General features: G+C 39.3%; 5 protein-coding genes across 5 annotated transcripts; 4 read left to right on the top strand and 1 right to left on the bottom strand.

The window, feature by feature from the left end:
* Positions 1 to 268: 268 nt before the first annotated feature.
* rpl37a (ribosomal protein L37a) lies at positions 269 to 3,388 on the top strand. The gene is made up of 4 exons (XM_067605124.1): positions 269 to 376; positions 1,213 to 1,341; positions 1,707 to 1,789; positions 3,223 to 3,388. The coding sequence occupies exons 1-4, from the start codon at positions 374 to 376 to the stop codon at positions 3,284 to 3,286; spliced, it is 279 nt and encodes a 92-aa protein (XP_067461225.1). The 5' UTR covers positions 269 to 373; the 3' UTR covers positions 3,287 to 3,388.
* A 954-nt stretch (positions 3,389 to 4,342) lies between these two features.
* On the top strand, positions 4,343 to 7,577 carry LOC137193756 (caspase-8-like). The gene is made up of 6 exons (XM_067605120.1): positions 4,343 to 4,843; positions 5,347 to 5,693; positions 5,852 to 5,886; positions 6,316 to 6,421; positions 6,515 to 7,061; positions 7,244 to 7,577. Exons 2-6 carry the CDS (start codon positions 5,354 to 5,356, stop codon positions 7,389 to 7,391), a joined length of 1,176 nt encoding a protein of 391 aa, XP_067461221.1. The 5' UTR covers positions 4,343 to 4,843; positions 5,347 to 5,353; the 3' UTR covers positions 7,392 to 7,577.
* A 2,070-nt stretch (positions 7,578 to 9,647) lies between these two features.
* Positions 9,648 to 12,637, top strand: pecr (peroxisomal trans-2-enoyl-CoA reductase). The gene is made up of 8 exons (XM_067605122.1): positions 9,648 to 9,800; positions 10,334 to 10,467; positions 10,563 to 10,728; positions 10,860 to 10,941; positions 11,034 to 11,130; positions 11,226 to 11,336; positions 11,941 to 12,052; positions 12,152 to 12,637. The coding sequence occupies exons 1-8, from the start codon at positions 9,689 to 9,691 to the stop codon at positions 12,232 to 12,234; spliced, it is 897 nt and encodes a 298-aa protein (XP_067461223.1). The 5' UTR covers positions 9,648 to 9,688; the 3' UTR covers positions 12,235 to 12,637.
* An 896-nt stretch (positions 12,638 to 13,533) lies between these two features.
* On the top strand, positions 13,534 to 15,802 carry ndufb3 (NADH:ubiquinone oxidoreductase subunit B3). Its single transcript, XM_067605129.1, has 3 exons — positions 13,534 to 13,664; positions 15,255 to 15,383; positions 15,560 to 15,802. Exons 2-3 carry the CDS (start codon positions 15,256 to 15,258, stop codon positions 15,708 to 15,710), a joined length of 279 nt encoding a protein of 92 aa, XP_067461230.1. The 5' UTR covers positions 13,534 to 13,664; position 15,255; the 3' UTR covers positions 15,711 to 15,802.
* Positions 15,641 to 19,453, bottom strand: LOC137193763 (UDP-glucuronosyltransferase 1A1-like). Its single transcript, XM_067605125.1, has 9 exons — positions 18,292 to 19,453; positions 18,011 to 18,074; positions 17,781 to 17,929; positions 17,495 to 17,622; positions 17,208 to 17,301; positions 16,942 to 17,067; positions 16,764 to 16,851; positions 16,408 to 16,627; positions 15,641 to 16,225 (listed from the first exon to the last, which is right to left on the bottom strand). The coding sequence occupies exons 1-9, from the start codon at positions 18,781 to 18,783 to the stop codon at positions 15,955 to 15,957; spliced, it is 1,632 nt and encodes a 543-aa protein (XP_067461226.1). The 5' UTR covers positions 18,784 to 19,453; the 3' UTR covers positions 15,641 to 15,954.
* Between the last annotated feature and the right edge of the window lie 43 nt (positions 19,454 to 19,496).

Here is a 19,496-nt window from a genome sequence, read left to right on the forward strand (position 1 = left end):
TCAATATAATAATAATAATACATTTAATTTATACCGCATTTTTCGTTAATAGTGAAACTCAGAGTGCTGCAGTATTGCTAACATAGAACACACAACATAAAGAAAATAATAACAATAAGAGCTTCGATGAAAAAGTATTATTTTATTATATATATTTCCAGTATAATTTAGAAATATGTTTTAGTTAGCGGATGTAACAGCAACACCGAGACGATATTTTTAAATATAGTTTTAGTGTTATTTTCATTTTAAAGTATCAACGGGATTAGCAAACCGCAAAAACTCCAACTCCCACAATGCATCGTAAAAAACCGGGTAAATCGCGCCTGCGCGCTACGCAATCCCTCTTTGGACCTACGTCTCCACTGAAACGATGGTGAGCCGAGAATGTCCCCTTCATAATCTGTCTCAATCTAACATTTTCTGTGCTATAAATGATATAATCACATCTCCAAAGGCTCTGCAATGTCCTTGTTTATCAGACCGGAGCCTCATTTGTGTTAGTTTGTGATCGATTCAACAGTATAAAACGATGTTTTCATGTCTTCTTGCTACAGTAATGGCTGCCACCACTGCTATACAAGGGTGGTCACATTAGCTTACCGGCTGTCGGTAAAACGGGTTTCAGGCTTTTAATGAAAGCGAAGTAGCTTGTCACATTGCTCAACAAGAGTTAGCTTTCTTAAATCATGGTCCAAAGTTGGAATTTTGGGTCAGCTAGGCGGCTAACTTAGCAAGAGGAAGCTAGTGTAGGTTACATCGCTGTCGACAGGAGTTCAGTCACCCTGAATCTACGTTTTTATGCAGCCTAACTATTCAAATACTTGCAGTGATGTGACACTATACATTAGACTGAATATTACTGCCTCCCTAAACAAGTTTGTCCAGGATATGTTGCCCAGGAACCACTTTATGAACCAAGAATATTTCAGAATCTTAATAGGCTAAGTATGTTCATACATACAAGGAATTTGTCTCAGGTTTAATGGCCCTTGATGTACTTTGACACAATAACAACACAATGATCTATAGAAATGTACACAAGGAATGACTGAGTGAAATCTTTTCTGTGAGGTGTAAACAGGATACAAATGGTGCAAAGAAGTGGAGTGAATGGAGTATTGGACAGTGATTAGAATTACCAATTGTAATGTTAAACCTGTTTTAATGTTGCACACTGAGTCATTGTGTTGTATGTTCATGTTTCCTCAGGCCAAACGCACCAAGAAGGTGGGGATCGTCGGTAAATACGGCACGCGTTATGGCGCGTCGCTGAGGAAGATGGTCAAGAAAATTGAAATCTCCCAGCACGCTAAGTACACCTGCTCATTCTGTGGCAAGGTAAGGACAGCCGAAGGAATCGTCAAAAGGCTATTCTGTAATGGATGATCTTATGCACAAAACACTATGGTTGTTCATTGTACTGGATTGAAGAGGAAGGCGTGCAGCAGATTGCACAGACTTGAATGAATAAGTGAATGAACTTAGTATAACATCTTGCATGCACAGAACGCAGCTCAGAGTGCTTTACAGTTCAACAGCAAGTTTAAAACCATACAGAAGAGAAAGAGAAGACCGTGCGTATAAAATAGACTTGAATGCCAATGATGTACACTCCAACATAGATGTTAAGGTGTTGCATCTAGACAAACTGACAAAAGTAACCTTTTTGTAACTTCTGTTAATGTGCTACTTTCCACTTACAGACCAAGATGAAGAGGAGGGCTGTGGGTATCTGGCACTGTGGGTCCTGCATGAAGACCGTGGCTGGAGGAGCCTGGACGTACAAGTAGGTTTCTTTTTACTTACTGTTGATGACTATATTTAAAAAAAATACAGCAATCCTATTTTTGCCTTCAGCATGGTGCAGTTCAGGGCATCTTTGCATTATTAGACTGTAAATGGTCAGAACTCAGGTGTATCAGCAGTGTATCTACAGAGCAAGCGGCCATACAGTTGTTCTCACCTACAGAGCTGGATGTCTCCTATTTTGGCACCAACAATTTTACCTAAATTTAAGGAATTCTAAGACAAAAATGTCATCACTGAAGTTCAAATACGTTCTTGATGAGGGCTGCAAATAACAATGATTATTTTTCAATTAATTTCTCAGTCTATAATTTAGAAAAGAGTGAAACATACCTTTTACAATTTCCCAGAGTCCAAGTTGACAAATCTTGAAATTGTTTATTTTGCCCCACCAGCAGTCCAAAATTCAGAGACTCAGTTTACAACTGTGCAAAGCTCCGAAAGACACGACTTTCCAGAACAGCTGCTGTGTTGTTCAATTTAAAAATTGAAAGTGAACAGTAATGACAGTCTGGAGAAATAGTGTATTCATCAAGTCAGATGTAGGAAGGGTTCGTTTGTGTCAATGAGCACATAAATCATCCAGTAGAAAAGCCTAATTGAAGTATCTTGAAGTAATAGCTGTGAACTTGCCAGATCATATTAAAAAATTATTGGATGGCGTTGCCAAGTTACCACCATACCTGAATTCACCATTAATTAATTAAACAGTGTCCACAGTGCTTTCGAATGAAGCGTTTCTGTGATTGCTGGCAGCCTATTGCTTGTTACTGGGAAAGCCTTTTTCCTGAATACTGTCTACAAAGATGTCACACAGGTTCTGTAAATTTAAGGTTGAGACTAATTAAGAGGACTTGGTGGAAAACATAGTTGACCAAATCTTAAGATTGCACGCCATCAAGTTAAAGCTTAAATGCATCAAGTTAAAGCTTAAACGCATGGCAGTAGACACGTCTTCACAGGCTGCGTAGTAAAAACAGCATTAGCAAAGCAGCAGCTTCAGTTCTCCGTCAGTGCCTGCACAGGATGTGTTCAGGCACAGTATTGAGTGTAGGTGACCTGTGTTTTGGCAGAGCCCAACACACAATCACAGTAGTTGCATGTGTAAAACACAAGCGTGTGTAGACGCACACAAATACTACTATGAATGAAACATGTGAACACCTGTACAGAAGATTTGCTTTTATTATCTTCATACAAACAGCCATTAACAGAGAAATCTTCATAAAAGTGAATCTACCTTCATGCTTGTATGTGGAGCAACACTTAAGTTTTTCTCAAGTAGGTTTTAGGAATTAAGACGAGCTCCTATTAAACTTTATGGTCATGTGGTTGGTGGGAATCTTCTGATTGTGGAAGTTGGTGTATTCATTAAAATGCAAGTCTGAAGAAATGTTTTTGTTTTCTTTGCAGCACAACTTCTGCTGTCACAGTAAAGTCTGCAATCAGGAGGCTGAAGGAGCTGAAGGACCAGTAAACCAGTGCGATGATCACTGGTGGATTTGGGACTTTGTTTTCTATAATTTTACCGACCTGGACATGGCCTCAACATCTATGAATAAAGCAGTCTGGAGCGGAAGTCTTTGTTTGTGTCTTTGTACATGTTTTATTGTATATCAGTGAAATCAAATCTTGTGGGCCGCTATTACAAGGAAATGTCTCACCAGCCCAACATGAGTGAGAAAGCTCAGGCTGCCTGTAAAGTTGTACCATCACAGGCAGGACAGCTTTCCTGGTACATTTGCATACAAGTGTGACAGTAAACTGGTTATCTTGGATTTTTGTGGCAGTACACAACTGCACTGCTCTGCTGGTTAAGACAAGTAACCTACAGATTCATGGGCGTTAATGCTATGAGTTAAAAGTATGCTGTATTTTCTTCTGTGGACAGTGAAGTGAAAATCTTTGTTTCAAATGATTTGCTTCATGGTGAGTTTTGGCGGTTTGGATCCTAAGCTGATGAAATACTGCCAACTATAGAGCAGAAGGTGACACATTATCATGAAGGCTCAACAAGGCAACACATGTTTAATGGAAAGTAAGAATGTTTCGAGAAATACATACAAAGAGCTGAAATATAGAATAAAGACATTTTTCCCTGCAGGTATTAAACTTGCTGACACAGGTGTAGTATTAGTGACGGCTCTGTTTCTTGTACCTGCCAGTTTTATGGCTCCGTCATGATTTACCGGCACTCCTGACCCGATTAAAGCAGTCAGTAACACCTGTGTATTGTCTGTGGTGACAAACATCTTACCGCTACTGAGGGGTCAAAGAATCTATCAGTGTTAAAACAGTAATACAAACCTCCTTTTCTTGAGCTAATGAAGTGTATCAATTTATTACAGTATTGATCCAGTGTGAAAATCTAGTAACTCTGTCATCCAGAACAAACAAAATGTATGACGGTACCTGGTACTGCAAAAGTACTATATCATGTACTAAAACTGTTAACAAATGTTATTCATTGAAGAGACAAGACAAAGACATGTTAACATATAGTGGGTCGGTCGTGGTTCAGGATGTGGGTTCAGGGGTCATGGTGAGGGTGTGGTCAGGACGGGTTGCCAGGTAAAACACAACAACTACAAGCGATGCTTTGAAATGTTATTTCGGTCTATTTATATATCAATTCATATACACACATACATAGACACATAAAAAGAGGCAGATAGTCAAATACCACAGTTGAAAACAACACAATAACAACTTAAAGGTTTCTGCAGACTGAAGCTACAGTTTATAATGTCTCCCTTTCAACAACACGTCATATTTAACCTCAAATAGTAATTATACCCTGTCCTTCTATACAGGTGTTTCTTTCTGATCATTTTCATACTTGTTTTGTAGGTTATTTTTAAACTTTTTAAAAAAACTAACATAAGTGTCGTAAATGTTTTCAGTTCCTCACTACAGCTGTTCAAAGAATAAGTCATCACCGACCTTTAAGTTTTAAAAACGAAAGCAAACTGCCAGTTTTCTTTTTACGGGCACCTGAACAGGTATTTCCACCGACAAGGCAAAACGTCTGACAGTAAGTTAACAATGTTTTATTTAATCAACACTAGTGTATTGTACTGAATGCTTCAGTTTAGTGAACATGAACTTGTTGTTATACGGTGCTTTGCATTCTGTCGTCGTAGAAAAGCGGTAAAGTTAGCCGAGAAATAGTCTGATGTAAAACAGCATTAAACGACAGAAGTTTGCTTGAATCCAAACGAGCTCGTTTAAAATCCATATTAACGTATTTTGCAGGGAAACCAGGCACACATGCAACTGAATTTGACAGTAGAAACCTGTTGCCTTAATCTCACTGGAGTGGAATGCTACAAAATGAGTAATTATAGTGCAATATGTGCCATATGGCTCTGAGTGATGAAGCTATGAAACTATAGCCTATTAGTTTCCAAAAACAGGGTTTGACTCCAAGGGTAATAAAGCAGAAACCCAGTATTCCTGTATTGACTGGTGCACTTTAAGAGCAACATGAATTCTCATGAATATCTTGTTGTTTGTGTTTCTGTGTCTCTATTTCAGATTCATCATGTCAGCCAAAGACACAGTGAGACGTAATAAAACAGCCATTCTAGCGACTTTGTGTGGAGACCAAAAGCTGATCCTCAACAAGGTTCATGAGAAGAAACTTATAACTCAGCGTGAGTACAACAACCTTAAAAGCATCAACAGAGAAGATGTAGAGGGGCACGTCATTGCACTTGTGGATAAGATCATGGATAAAGGAGAGGACACCTGCCGAGACTTCCTGAACCTCCTGCAAACTGATGAGGACGTGAAGACGACTTTCCCAGACTTGAAGAACATACAAAAGAATGACACCTGCTTTTTACCTTTGCCTGTCCAAGCAACTCGTTTAGATAACAGTGGTATGTTAACACACACAAGTTCAGTACAGAAATGACTGTCTAGCATTCCTCATATAGAAGCCCATGGTGTGTTTCACATGAAACAACTTATGGCTTCATCAAAAAGTACAGAGTTTCATGTTGGGAAGTATAATTCTGTTTTACTCTGATTTCCGCAGATGGTCCTTCACAAGAGAGCAAAAGGCGGAAGGAGGTGAGGTCTTTACCTAAACATGAAACAGCGCACGTTGTTACAATGCTTGAATCAGTATGTTTATGCAGACTTTCTTAAAAAGACACAAGACGGAGTTTAAATACTTTTTCCTCCTCACAGATTACTACAAGACATGTTGTCATTGCAAGGCCTGCGGACAGATGCTTATTAGCGCATATTAGCTTAGTAATACTGTTATATCTCATAAAAGATACACAAGGAAATAGAAGTAAATATAATCCCTTAAAGGAGAGGTTTACAATTTTTCAAGTATCTACTGAATTTACAGTCTTTTAGTGAAAATGTGAACCCGTCCTTTAAGTAAAACTCTAAGTAAAGTATTTGAATGTCAGAAATGATCCACTCCATTCAGTTTCAACATCAGGTTGTAGAAATGTCCAACTGTAGTTCTGTTTTCATTGTTTTTAGGATGACCAGTATCAGTTGAACAGCCATCCTGTCGGCCTCTGTGTGATCATAAACAACGAGAATTTCATGGATGGCAGGCCGAGAGAAGGAACCGACAAAGATGCTCGTATGTAGCGGAGGAGACAGATTCACAGTTTTACACTATTGTTTTGTTTATTGGTGGTTTAAACTTAAAGTTTTTAACTTAAATTTTCTGCAGGAAGTTTGGCAGAGGTGTTCAGCTGGCTGGGCTTCAGAGTGCTGATGTGTAAAGATCAAACCAGGGACCAGATGGATCGTGCACTGAAAGTCTTTGCCTCTCTGGACGACATCTCTCAGCTGCAGGAGTTCAACGTAGAGGAGTGGTCTGGCAGTGGATTCACTGGTCTTCGGGAGGCTCCTAAACATGGCGATGCCTTCATCTGCTGTGTTCTGAGTCACGGATCACGGGGTGTTGTTTCAGGGACTGATCGGAAGCACCTCTCCATTAAACAAATGACTACAACATTCAAGGCGACAGATCACTCAGCTCTCAAAGGCAAGCCCAAAGTGTTCCTGATCCAGGCCTGCCAGGGGAAGGATCCACAGCCAGGAGTGTTATTACCAGATCTGCAGGCTGACGATTCTGAATCAAAGTTCATCCCTCAGGAAGCCGATTTTCTGGTTGCCATTGCCACTGTTGAAGATTATATATCAATGAGACATATAATTGATGGGAGCTGGTTTATCCAGTCTGTGTGTCAGCAGTTAAAGGAGGGCTGTCTGAGGTAAATATAAAACTCAAAATTATATGTTGAAATATTTACTAGTAAAAAATGATAAACTTCTCTGCTCCACAATATTTCATCAACCTGTTGATATTCTAGTTAATGCAATGTATACTGTACCATTTATCTGATCATAGCACTGACAGTGAGTAATATGTTTTATATGCTGCATATTGTTTCAGGGGTGAGGACGCCGTCACAATCCTTCACCGTGTCAACAGTGAAGTAAGCCAGAAAGAGGGCTGCCGTAACCTAGGTAAAGCCAAGCAGATGCCTGAAGTTAGGTTCACCCTGAGGAAGAAACTTGTGTTGTCGCCACATCACAACTGAAGCTTCATCTGCACAAATCTTGCAAACACATTATGTCTCATGTCTTAAATTAGGCATGTGTTTTCTTAAAATTGATCTTTTATCTTTCTTTGTCACTGTAAAGCTTTTATTTTTTAATCATCACATTGAATCATTGCCTTTTAAATTGTAGGCCTATATTGTTTTAATAAACCTTTTAACTTTGAACATCAGCTATATGGACTCATACTTCTTCTATTTTAGAAACACAATAAATGTAGAATACTGGTTTATATATATGTATATATATACATACACACACACAAATTTAGGCATATTCATGTTTATTAATGGACATAAAAATGACAAAAACTGTCACAACAAAGGTCTGTCATTTAAAGCTGTTTCAGTTTGAATAATCTATATATAATAATGTATATCTACCCGTATGCCTGTAAGTGGAGCAACACTCCACCAGAATATAGACATTTTCCATAGCTGATATTTGACTTGCCAGACAGATGTAATATTGTTAGTAATGGCTGCATTTATGCCAATTTCGGGCTCTGTCAGTGCTTATTAGCACACCTTAATGGAATTGAACAATCAAACTGACTCCTGTGAACCTCTTCTGTAGTGGCCAGTCAAAATGTCTGTAAAGGTCTATTCACTGCTACAAAGAATCTTCATCTTCATCAGTGTTTAACCAGTCACACAAATCACTTTTTAATAAGTAAAATCAGTCACTTTATTACACTATTATACTCAATATACTGGTCCCAGTCTGGTTCATAAACATAAACAGATAAAAACCAGTAATTATATCCTCCAGACTGAAAACATACAATATTGCCTGGTACTCATAGTTCAATATAGTGTTTACCTGTTATCTAATTTTAATGAATTTAAGATGTGTTTAAGAAACTATGTTAAAGGACAGGTTCACATTTTTTCAAGTCTTAAAACAACAGTCAGGTGTCCGTGTGAACAGTGAAAGAGGTTTTCTTCACTAATCATTCCTCCTGTTCATACTGGCTGTGAAAAGATCCCCTTCAAATGTGCTTTCAATGTAAGTGATGGAGGCCAAAATCCACAGTGTGTCCACACGGTCATTTTGTGCAAAAATATATTTAAAAGTTGATGTGGAGCTTATATGAGGCTTCAGCAGTCTGAGTTAGTCATATCAAGTGGGTATCTGCCACATTTACAGTCTTTTTAGCATCAAATTCCCTCTTTGTGTTTCCTCGGACAGTGTTTCCCTGTTGAACTAAAGTGGAAGTATAGTAACAAATAGAGGGACTTTGGCACTAAAAAGACTGCAACGTTGAAAGGTATCTACTAGATTTGACTCATATTAGCTTCAGATAAACCTTTAAATACATTTTTTGCATAGAAGGAGGCTTATGGATTTTGTCCGCCATCATTTACACTGTAAGTGCATCATGAAGGGATCTTCTAATGGTCAGTATGAACAGGAGGAATGATTACAGTAAGTGTGTAACTGTGAACCTGTCCTTTAACATTGTTTCTTCAATGCAGCTTAAATGTATTAAAAAAAATTAAAATTAGATAACAGGTATATGAACTATGAATTATATGGGCTGTTATTTTGGGACAGACTTGAAAAATTGTGTCCTTAATAAAATGAATAGTGACTGTAAGTCACAGATCAATTTGACATGGACAGGATATAGTGTATAAAACATAACTGCATACAACTGGTACAGAGTTGATGTGGATTTCTGCATGTGCTGCTGTTACAGCTTAGACTGTGGGCAAACTGGCTAATACCAGAGAATTATTAATGACAGTGAGGTGAATGTTTTTATATGCACTGTACCATTAATTTATGTTGTGTCCGTCCTACAATGATGGGAGCATAGACTCGACAGTTCAAGGAGGAGGACTGCAGGCAGACTTATTCATTTCGTCAACTTTATTTAAACAGCATTGTGCTGAATCAAAGCCCAACGTTTAGACTTCATCAGGGGCCAAACAGGAATACTGGATTGAAAATCACTTAAAAAAAGAAAGAAAGAAAGAAAGAAAGAAAGAAATTATAACACATCAATAAAGCCGAAAGAGCAAACCAAAAATCAAATTCCAAAATAATTTCCAAGTAATTGTATCAAAACTAAATAATAACAGTTCGCTTTTAAGGCAGCACCTCAAGTCTAGCTCTTCATTCAATAACTTCGTTTGGAAGTATCTTGGTAATGAACTGACTAATTCCTGAAGATGGCAGTAATGCAACACCAAACACACCAGCACCGTAAGATTACCAGTAGAGGACGCAGTGTTGTCCTACGTCTCATCAGAACAGGGTCAAGAAAACAAGTATGGCGGCATCCAGTGTTTTCAGACCGGGCTTGTTCGACCATAAGGTTGCAATAGTAACGGGAGGAGGGACTGGTATCGGTAAAGCTATCTCTGCAGAGCTGCTGGAGCTGGGTAAGTGATGCAGCGGCGTCAAGACAAAGACGTTTTTATTGAATACAGCACAAACAGTTTGAAGTGAAGAGCAGCTGACTGACAGCAAGAGCCAAGTGAACTTCAGACCTGACTGTCAGACAGAGGTGGAAGAAGTATTAAGAAAAAGTACCAAGACAGCAATGTAAAAAATACTCCATTACAAGTAAAAGTCCTGCATGAAAAATCCTTCTTAAGTAAAAGTACATAAGTAGCTTGCAGTAAAAATTAGCTTGCAGTAAAAGTAGTGGTTTGGTTCCTCTGACTGATATATTATATATGACATCATTAGATTATTAATAGTGAAGCATTAGTATTAGAGCAGCATGTTACTGTTGTAGCTGCTGGAGGTGGAGCTAGTTTCAACAAGTCTATACACAGTTAGCTAGTTTAGTCCAGTGGTTCCCAACCTAGGGGTCAGGGCCCCTTTAAAGGGTCATCAGATAAATCTGAGGGGTTGTGAGATGATTAAATGGGAGAGGAAGTTTTATCACAGCTGACTGTTTTGTCTTCAGGCTGCAGCGTGGTGATCTCCAGTAGAAAGACGCAGAGGTTGGAGGCAGCAGCCCAGGAGATGAGACAGAAAATCCCAGCCTCCAGCCCTGCACGTGTCACTCCCATGAAGTGCAACATCCGTGATGAAGATGAGGTGCGCACACCGCCAGCCTCTGAAACTGCCGTGTGTTTAAGTTGTTAGTACGGGATTGAATAGGAATGGTTTCATCTTGATTCCCTGTGCGGCAGGTGAAAACTCTTGTATCGACGGTGCTGAAGCAGTACGGCCGGGTAGATTTTCTGGTGAACAATGGAGGAGGTCAGTTCAGCAGTCCAGCAGAGCACATGTCCTCTAAAGGCTGGAAGGCTGTGATAGACACAAACCTGACTGGAACCTTCCACTGCTGCAAGGAGGGTAAGATACAGACAGCTCATAATGGGTCAGCGTGTGTGTGTGTGTGTGTGTGTGTGTGTGTGTGTGTGTGTGTGTGTGTGTGTGTGTGTTTAAGCTCTACATGTGACTGTCTCGCTGTTTTCTCCACACAGTCTACACAGCATGGATGAAACAACATGGAGGTGTGATCATCAACATCATCGCTGACATGTGGAAAGGCTTCCCAGGCATGGCGTAAGCAGCACCGCCCTCCCAATTCACACTCAGCGCAAACACATTCACACTCATTTCCTTTGTGTTCAAACTCCGTGTCTTCTCTCCGACAGCCACACAGGAGCAGCGAGGGCGGCGGTGGATAACTTAACGAAGAGTCTGGCCATCGAGTGGGCAGCCTCAGGAGTCAGAGTCAACGCTGTTGCGCCTGTATGTAAAGGTCACGTGTCGGAGCAGAGAGTAAGTTTTGGAGATGTTTGATAATGTGGTCATTTCAACAAGTCTGTGTATTTGTATGGTTGCAGGGCACCATTTTTTCCAAAACTGCGATGGAGAACTATAAGGAGCTTGGACCAAGCCTTTTCAAGATGTCTGTTCCATTTAGTCCCGCAAAGAGACTTGGAGTACCAGAAGAGGTGCGTAAACACTTAGTGATACCCAGAAAAAACTTGAGTGAAGGCACTCAACTCAGAGCAGAGCATGTTGCCTGCAGCTTTGGTATGTTTTAAAAATCTTTAACCAGGAGTTGAAATATTCCTGGAAGTCATTTTTTTTATTTCCAAGTCTGTCTAGTAGATTCGACGATACCATAATACCCAGAGGATCTCCTAATATTGATTCATAGCACAATATCTGTTCAGTTAAGGAAAATCACCTGTTAAATCAGTCACATCGTTCTCGGTATTTCACGGAACATCCAGTGAGAAAATTAACGTTGTAATCACTTTGTAGTGTTAATTTAACTAGAGAGTCGTGCATCATGATTCACAGTGCTGATAAAAAAAAAACCCCCATTGCAAAAAAGGTTTCAGACAATGTAAAGAAATGGTCGTGTTTTAGGAAATCAGTGATAATGAGAAGAAAAATGGACACCGTAGATTAAATGAGGCGAGAAAAAAGGAAACTCTTGGTAAATGACAGCCATAGATGGAAAACGTGTGCTTTGTGTCTTTGCCTTTGTTGCTTTTGTTTCCTCTTTTTAAAAAAAGAAAAAGAAAAAAAATTTGTTTGTATGTTCAGATCTCCTCAGCAGTTTGTTTCCTGCTCTCTCCTGCCGCCTCCTACATCTCTGGGGCCACCCTGAGGGTCGATGCGGGGCAGAGTCTGTACCACTCCATGTGGGAGATACCCAGTATGTCCATCTTGCTAATATATGCATCCATACTTTTGTCTTTGCAGTATATATGTGTAGCGTACTACGATCATGTGTGTGTTGTGTGTTTGTCTCCAGACCACAGTGCATGGCCTGAGGCTCCAGAAGGGGAGAACCTGGACTCTCTGAAAGACCTGCTCAACCCAAAAAGCAAACTCTAATACAGTTTTGTAACATATTCTGAGTCCAGTTCATTAAACTACACTAACACCTGGCATGATGGACATGAAGGTGTACAGATGCCACAAGTGCTGTCATGGAGACAAGACACCGTTGTTGCCTGGATATAAGATTTCTATTGTGATTTCTAAAGCAGTTCATGTACTGTATGTAATTAATATCAATGTGAGTGTATAATTATTTTTCTGGTCCAATTATTTGTGACATTAATAGTTAGAATGAATGTAGAATAATTTTTAATTAAATATTTTTTCTATGCCGTTGTAAGTTTTTTTTTTATTTTTTCAAAAGAGTTGCTACATACTACTTTACAAATGGAGACAAAAGAGGGGAAAAGCAAAACACAGTCACAAAATATAGAATATTAAATGCAAATCAAAACTTGTTGTATGTTTTAAGATTATTTTTTAAAATTTGCACTGAGTTAGCATTTCTGAGCCTGTTCCACATTTGATGAGCTACAGTGTCATAAGTATGAATTCAGCCTGAACAGCTGCCCAGCTAACAGGCTGTACTCTGAGGATCTCCAGCTCTTCACAGAGGTGAGAGGAGGCCGATGCTTTCCACTAATTCCTTTGTTTCTCTTGAAAATTACACAGTTCCTTAATATGTAAAATGGAAACCTGATAAGTAAAGGTTTGGTAGTACTGAAATGAAAGTTTTGAAATCATAAATGTAATGAAATATGAAGATTATTGTGAAATGTCTTTGGTGGGTGTAAAACATGGTTAAATGGTTAAAATGTAGAAGAACGGTTTATTGCTGTGGGTACCCTGTGATTTCAACAGGAATTACTTTGTATTTATAAGGGCAGAAATGAATAAAATTAACATTATTACATATACTACTTTACATGTTTTGTGTGTTTATAATGCCAAAACACAGCATACCTTACAATTAAGATCAATGTCAAACAGATACATGAATTAATTGGCTTATACTGTAGGTTCATGTTTTTCTTTTAAGCCTCTTAAAACATACTTTAATCAGAGAGCCTTTCCTGATTTTACTTGAGTTGGAATTTTCTTTTATTTATTTTATTTAAAAAATTGTTCTTGTTTTTTCTTACACTTAATTGTTTTTATACACTAAATTGATTTTTTTAAATCTGATTTTTGAAAACCTAATGATTTTATGATTTGTCTGTTTTTATTTTGCTGCCTTTGTGAAGCATTTTATAACGTGGATTTTGGAAAGTGCTCTATGAATAAATATGATGATGATTATTATTATTACACCCAACCATGGATGTGTTATAAGAGCAGCAGTATCCAGGTCTTAAAATACATCCGTGCACCCAGCAGGTAAATTGCCTTTGCGTGAACGCTGTGACGTAATATTTTTTACCGTAAAGTAACAGTGACTGTCGCAACCTTTAGTCCCACAGCAGAGGTCACAACAATCTATCCAGGTACAGTACATTTTTCTTCGTAAAATCTTGAATTCGTGACCTAAACACGTATTTTGTTGCTTCACCATAGTGGACGACAACACTATCTTAACAGACACGAAGGTATAAAGGATTAAATAATGACTTATAGGACAAATGCTGCAATTTCTGCTAGCGGTTAGCTTAATGCTAGCTGTAAACTCTGCGCTTTGACTTTATCGTTTGGTTTAGTTTAGTTATTTATTTCACTAAACAAGTGATGACAGTAATTAGATTATGGTAGCTAGTCATTGATAACTTTAGGCATGTGTCAAATGAATGTCCAATAACCATAAGGAGCTGTTTGTTTCTTTGTTTATTCACCATGAACAACACACATTGCACCACGTTGACATTATAAAAACGTCAATATAACATGTTCTCAACTCTTAAAACAGATAGCAAAGACATTGCACATTATATTTGTACCCTAATGTCCTTACCCTTTCTAAAAAAAAGTTTGTTAAACTTGAAGATGTAATGAAGAAGAGTATTTTAAAATAAGTTATGTCTGAATGAATGGTATCACAATAGTGGTTGTCATTAGGCTGCTTGTTTACAAAAGTGATCAGTTAGCTTTAGTGTAGAAACTTAATTTTAGGATCAAGTTCTGAAGCATTAACTGCAGTGAAATCTAATCTATTGCATGCATATACAGTTTTTATCATCTAATGGTAGATACTTGCTTAGTAAACTTGATCATTTAGAAAACTTAATCTTAAACGGTGTCATCCCACAATACTTAAAATGATCAGAATCTTTAGTTTTTTTCCATTCACCAACACATCAGGTTTTTATAAAAATCAGTTCCTTTGGATAAATACACACAGACAATCATGAACAGCTCTGAAGCAGTCAACCATTCAGTTGTAGAGATGGTGTTGAAGTCCAGTGTGTGAGTTTTAGCTGCTCATGTGAAGATGTTACGTTATAAAATGTTTCTTTATGATTCCCAAGAAACTTAATGTCGGAGCAGGAATAATCTGGAGAGACTGACATATTGTAATAAACAAGTCATGCACACTGGCCAGCGCATTTACTTCCATAAAGACAGTTGCTGAATAAACTAAAGGGTCCACCTGCAGCATTTTTTCATCTTTGTTTTTGTCATTGGTGTAAGTAAAATCAAGTCGTGTGTCTTTACAAGTTGGTTAAACCACCATGATTTAATGTGTACTCAGCTGCAGATTGTGCCTCTTCTGTAATTATCTTTTTACTAAATGAGCTTTTAGCACAGATGATAAAAAATGTACGCAACAGAAATAAGTTGCAACTTCAGTGAAAATATAATCCAAGTAAAACGCGGGACACACAACACGTTGATCACCAAAACTTTGTCTGTTTTTGTTCACAAATCTCACCTCAACGGTAGAAAAAAAGAGTCTCTGTAGTAAAACAAAGGATTTCCCTTTCCATTGTGGCTTATTTCTGTGGCTCTAGTCATTACTGCAAATGTATCTTAGTGTTTAAAACATGGCATGAACTAAGACTAATGTGTACCAGCAAGCTGAAGGCTAATTAACATTTTAAAAAACACTACTAAGTATACAAATATATGTATCTGTTAATCAGTATGGGAGGTGACCACGGCCACAGCAAGATGTCCATGCCAGACTGGCAGCAGTGGAAAACACAGGGGACACCGCTGGAGTTTACACAGCAGAGGTTGGCAGCCAGGGGCCTCAAGGACCCATGGGCACGGTCAGTATTTATATGTACATGAGATATATATATATATATATATATATATATATATATATATATATATATATATATATATATATATATATATATATATATATATATATATATGTACATGTGACATCTCTTTGTTTGACACTGCTCCCTGACTGTCTTTCCTGTCACTCTTTCTGCAGTAACGAGGCATGGAGATACTCAGGTGGCTTTGCTCGTGCTGTGACTCTGTCAGATGTGCTGCTGAGAGGATTCAAGTGGGGCTTTGCTGCCTTTACTGTTGCTCTGGCTGTAGAGTACGCCCTGTTCCCACCAAAGAAGGGTGGCCATTAAAGCTCATATTGCCCCTAATACCCAGACCATGCCCTAATGGATTCTAATGATATTCTGTATTTTCTGTTTATTAAATGTCTTTTTGATCACCACATCAGCTTCATTTTATTGTTCTCACATGTTATAAGGCTGTTTTATAACATAAATAACTCACTTTGAATTGGTATTTAAATGATAATACTTAATTTAAAAAAAATCCCTTAACAAACAGAGATGTAATTTAATTCATCTTCCTGACACCAGGTTAGTCTCGTTTCCTCTTCCTGCTCAGTTTCCGCAGGCATAGTTTCAAGCATTTGACTGTCAGTATTACAAAAACCAGCACTACAGTCGCCAGCAGAGCTATTACATCCAAGGAGAAGTACTGGAACCAGTTGAGGTCATGGACAGCAGGTCTGAGATGTTTCGCTCCTTTGTGCCGCATCACAAATTCTGTCCAGTACACTGAGAGGTCAAGTGGGTCAACTGGCCGGTCTTTATGAAGAGTTGACAGCTTCTGCACATTCTCTTTATACCTGGAAAGAGTTGAAGGATACGACACCAAGGGCATGGCATGAAAAGCAGAATCTAAAACTTGTTTGATATTCTTGATCATCATTCACACTATAGACTGTATATAAAGATTTATATACAGTCTATGATTCACACTAATAGAGCCTTAAGCCAATGATTAAAAAATGACCCTTTGACCCCTCACCTGGTGTCATTGATGACCTCATTCAGCCCCCAGAGGAGGGTTTCTGTAGTGACAGAAGAGATATCCAGAATGACTCCTACTCCTCTGCTCGCCAACTTTGGCGCATTGTCAGGCTGTTCCCCGCCAAGTGGCACCATCACCATGGGAACGGCGTGACACAGTGCCTCAAAGAGGCTATGTGACCCGGCGTGCGTGATGAAAGCTCGAGCTCCAGGATGTGCTAACACAAAATGCACACAGTTAGGTGAACAGACAATTACTAGAAGATGTCAGATGATATGGTTTGTAACACACCATCAGTCAATTTTGATGAGTGTAATTCACATTTCAGGGTGTGCTGCAGTGCATTTATTTACCTAGTAGGTCATTCTGAGGCACCCATTTCATCATCTTGACATTTTCTGGTACGTTGTTGGGAACAAGCCCGGTGTATCTCCATATCACCTATCAAAGTAAGTTTTTTGACTTTTTAATTGTTGCATAGATGCATGATATGAAACGTATTTTCATATATGTTCTGATATATTCCTGTACTTTCTGTGGAATCTGTCTGAAGGCTTCCAGGAAGGCAGATGTTGTCACTTCTGGTAGATCCGACACCATGGTACCCAGAGTAAACACTACAAACCCATGCTCTCCTGACACCCAGGAATCCAAATCCTTGCAAAACATACAAACACAGAGTCAGGATTTGCATTCATTTCTCTTTCTTTATTCATCTTTGTATCTTACTGCATTAAAGTCAATGACAAAATATTCCTGATTCATCTTAAACGGAATCAGAAACATAGAGGTCTTACCTCAGGCAGAGGATTTCTCACATTGCAGTTGATGCCACCAACTAGTACTACATTAGGCATTAGGGGGCGCGGGAACTCCAGTGTGAAGTCAAGCCTGTTTAAATATAGTATCACAACTATTGATGTGATTTAGAGGTGTGGAAGTTCACAAAGAATGTCTTAACAATATAAAATGTATCTTTAAACGATCTTCCTGCCTCGTGTATCATTGCTTCAGCAGAGGACATTAGTTGCTGTGTATTCCTCTCCCAAATACCAACATACTGAATAACCTTTGCATATGTTACCTCAGCAGCCAGATATCAGAGTCTGACAGCACTTCAGCTATGCCCACCTCCTCTCCCAGGAACTGATAGGCTATTTGGTCAAAGTGCCAATACACCAGGCGGCACAACAGTGGCTCCAGTGCAGCCACCTGTAGGTGAAAGGATAATAAACAAATGCACAAAATGTGTTGGTGCTTGGAAAAACATCTTAATTTCAGTTGTGCGAGTTAAATTTTAACAGTGCTGCTAAGTTATAGTATATTTGAGACAAGTTTAATTGGCTAACTGTCTGTCAGTAAGTGCTCACCAAAGTGTTGAAAACCCTCTGCTTGAAGCTCATTCTGTCTGTGTACGTGGTGGTGAAGCGAGGCACGTATGAGGGCGGAGAGGGGACGCCTGCAGATACCATATCCAAGGAAAATGGAATGCCCCTCAGCAAATTAACAGTGGGAAGACCTAAAAGTGATTTAGCAACAACTGATGAGAAAACGTCCAAATGCAAAAGCTCATAGATAATCTAAGTGTGGCTGCACTCACCTAACTTCCGAGCTATCAGTGAGCCTGTGGGCACCATGGGATCTGTCAAGACGGCATCGAAGCCCTGCAGTGTGAAAAGGTGAAAAGTAGCAAAGGAAACACACCATCTTTCTCTCTGATACCCTATTTTTTACTCCAAATTAAATAGGTACAGGCACTGTAAAAAATAACAAGAACGCTTACAGTATAACACATGCATGTTTGCAGCTACCGCACTAGTCCACAAAGACTGTAAACCATTTTCTTTCTATATGAATATGGCTATGCACAAACACACTCACCTGCTGTGCCAGATGTGAGATGAGACTGGCATTGAACAGCAGGCTCTCTGCAGTGGTGTGGATTAAGCCTGTGATTTTCTGGATCTGTGAAAATCGTGTCCTTATCTTCTCTATGAAAGACTGTTTAGATTTTTGCATGATGTCCTTGTGTGTGGACAACACATAATCAATGAAGGCCTGGTCATATGGAACAGGATGGGTCAGAGTGTCATAGTGTTCCCCTGGGCCCATCCGTACGCTGATCTCCGGTATAACCACGGTGACCCGGTGTCCACGACGACCCATTTCTTGAGCAATGGCCTTCATACCAACCCAGTGACTCCCATCCATAGGTACCACCAACAAGTTGCCCGAGAAAGGTGAAGAACCAGTGTGACTTGCAGGACTGCTGTCAGCCTTTTCTGCCACAGATCCCCTCAACTTATCTACAGCACCATCGACCTCCATATCCATGTTTAGCAGCAGGAACACAAACACTGCTGATTTCCACATTGTTCTCTTTGCCTCTGTGTCTACAGCTCACACCAGCACAGAGACAACAACGCTGTCTCTCTCTCGCTCGCACTATCTCTCTTTTTCTCTTGTCTCTTATAAAATGAGTCAGCAAAGCCTAACTTTATTTTTAACGTTATCAAATGAAGAGAAATGTCCTTCCTTTATCCTAAACTGGTCCTAAATAAGATCGTTGTTTTATGAATGAAGCAATACACAAGTTGAAGCAGCCAACCTGTGTGTGTTTGACCAATCAGCAACGGTCATCCCTGCAAACCCTGCTCCCAAAGTTCTTGTTCTTTTGAAAAGTACTAATCCACCCAGCAGGGCCTTTTTGGTCTCTCCAGTAGAAACGCAGGTAGAGTAACTGAGGAGGTAGAGGAACTCCTCAAAAGGTTCTTTGGCCCTGGGGAAAGTTCCTGCAGACGAAATGTGGTTATAAGTAATTCAAAATGTGGAGAAAAAAAACCAACCCCTTCTCTGTGCTTTGAATGCCTGTAAAAGCTGTCCCTTGCTTCGGGCTTATCTGGCTGGGTTGTTGAAATTCCTCTGTGGATGAACAGAGTTGTGTGTGTTCAAAGTCCTCACAAAAGCCCTAAACAACTGGCTGTCAAAGGTCATTGAAATGGGCCTTTCAGTGATTCAGTGAGTCTTTTTGGGCCAATGTGCATCACGTGACGTTGTAATTACACGGTTTGGCCGCTATGTCAAAT

The sequence above is a fragment of the Thunnus thynnus genome, chromosome 12, assembly GCF_963924715.1.
Source record: "Thunnus thynnus chromosome 12, fThuThy2.1, whole genome shotgun sequence".
Classification (NCBI taxonomy): domain Eukaryota; kingdom Metazoa; phylum Chordata; class Actinopteri; order Scombriformes; family Scombridae; genus Thunnus; species Thunnus thynnus.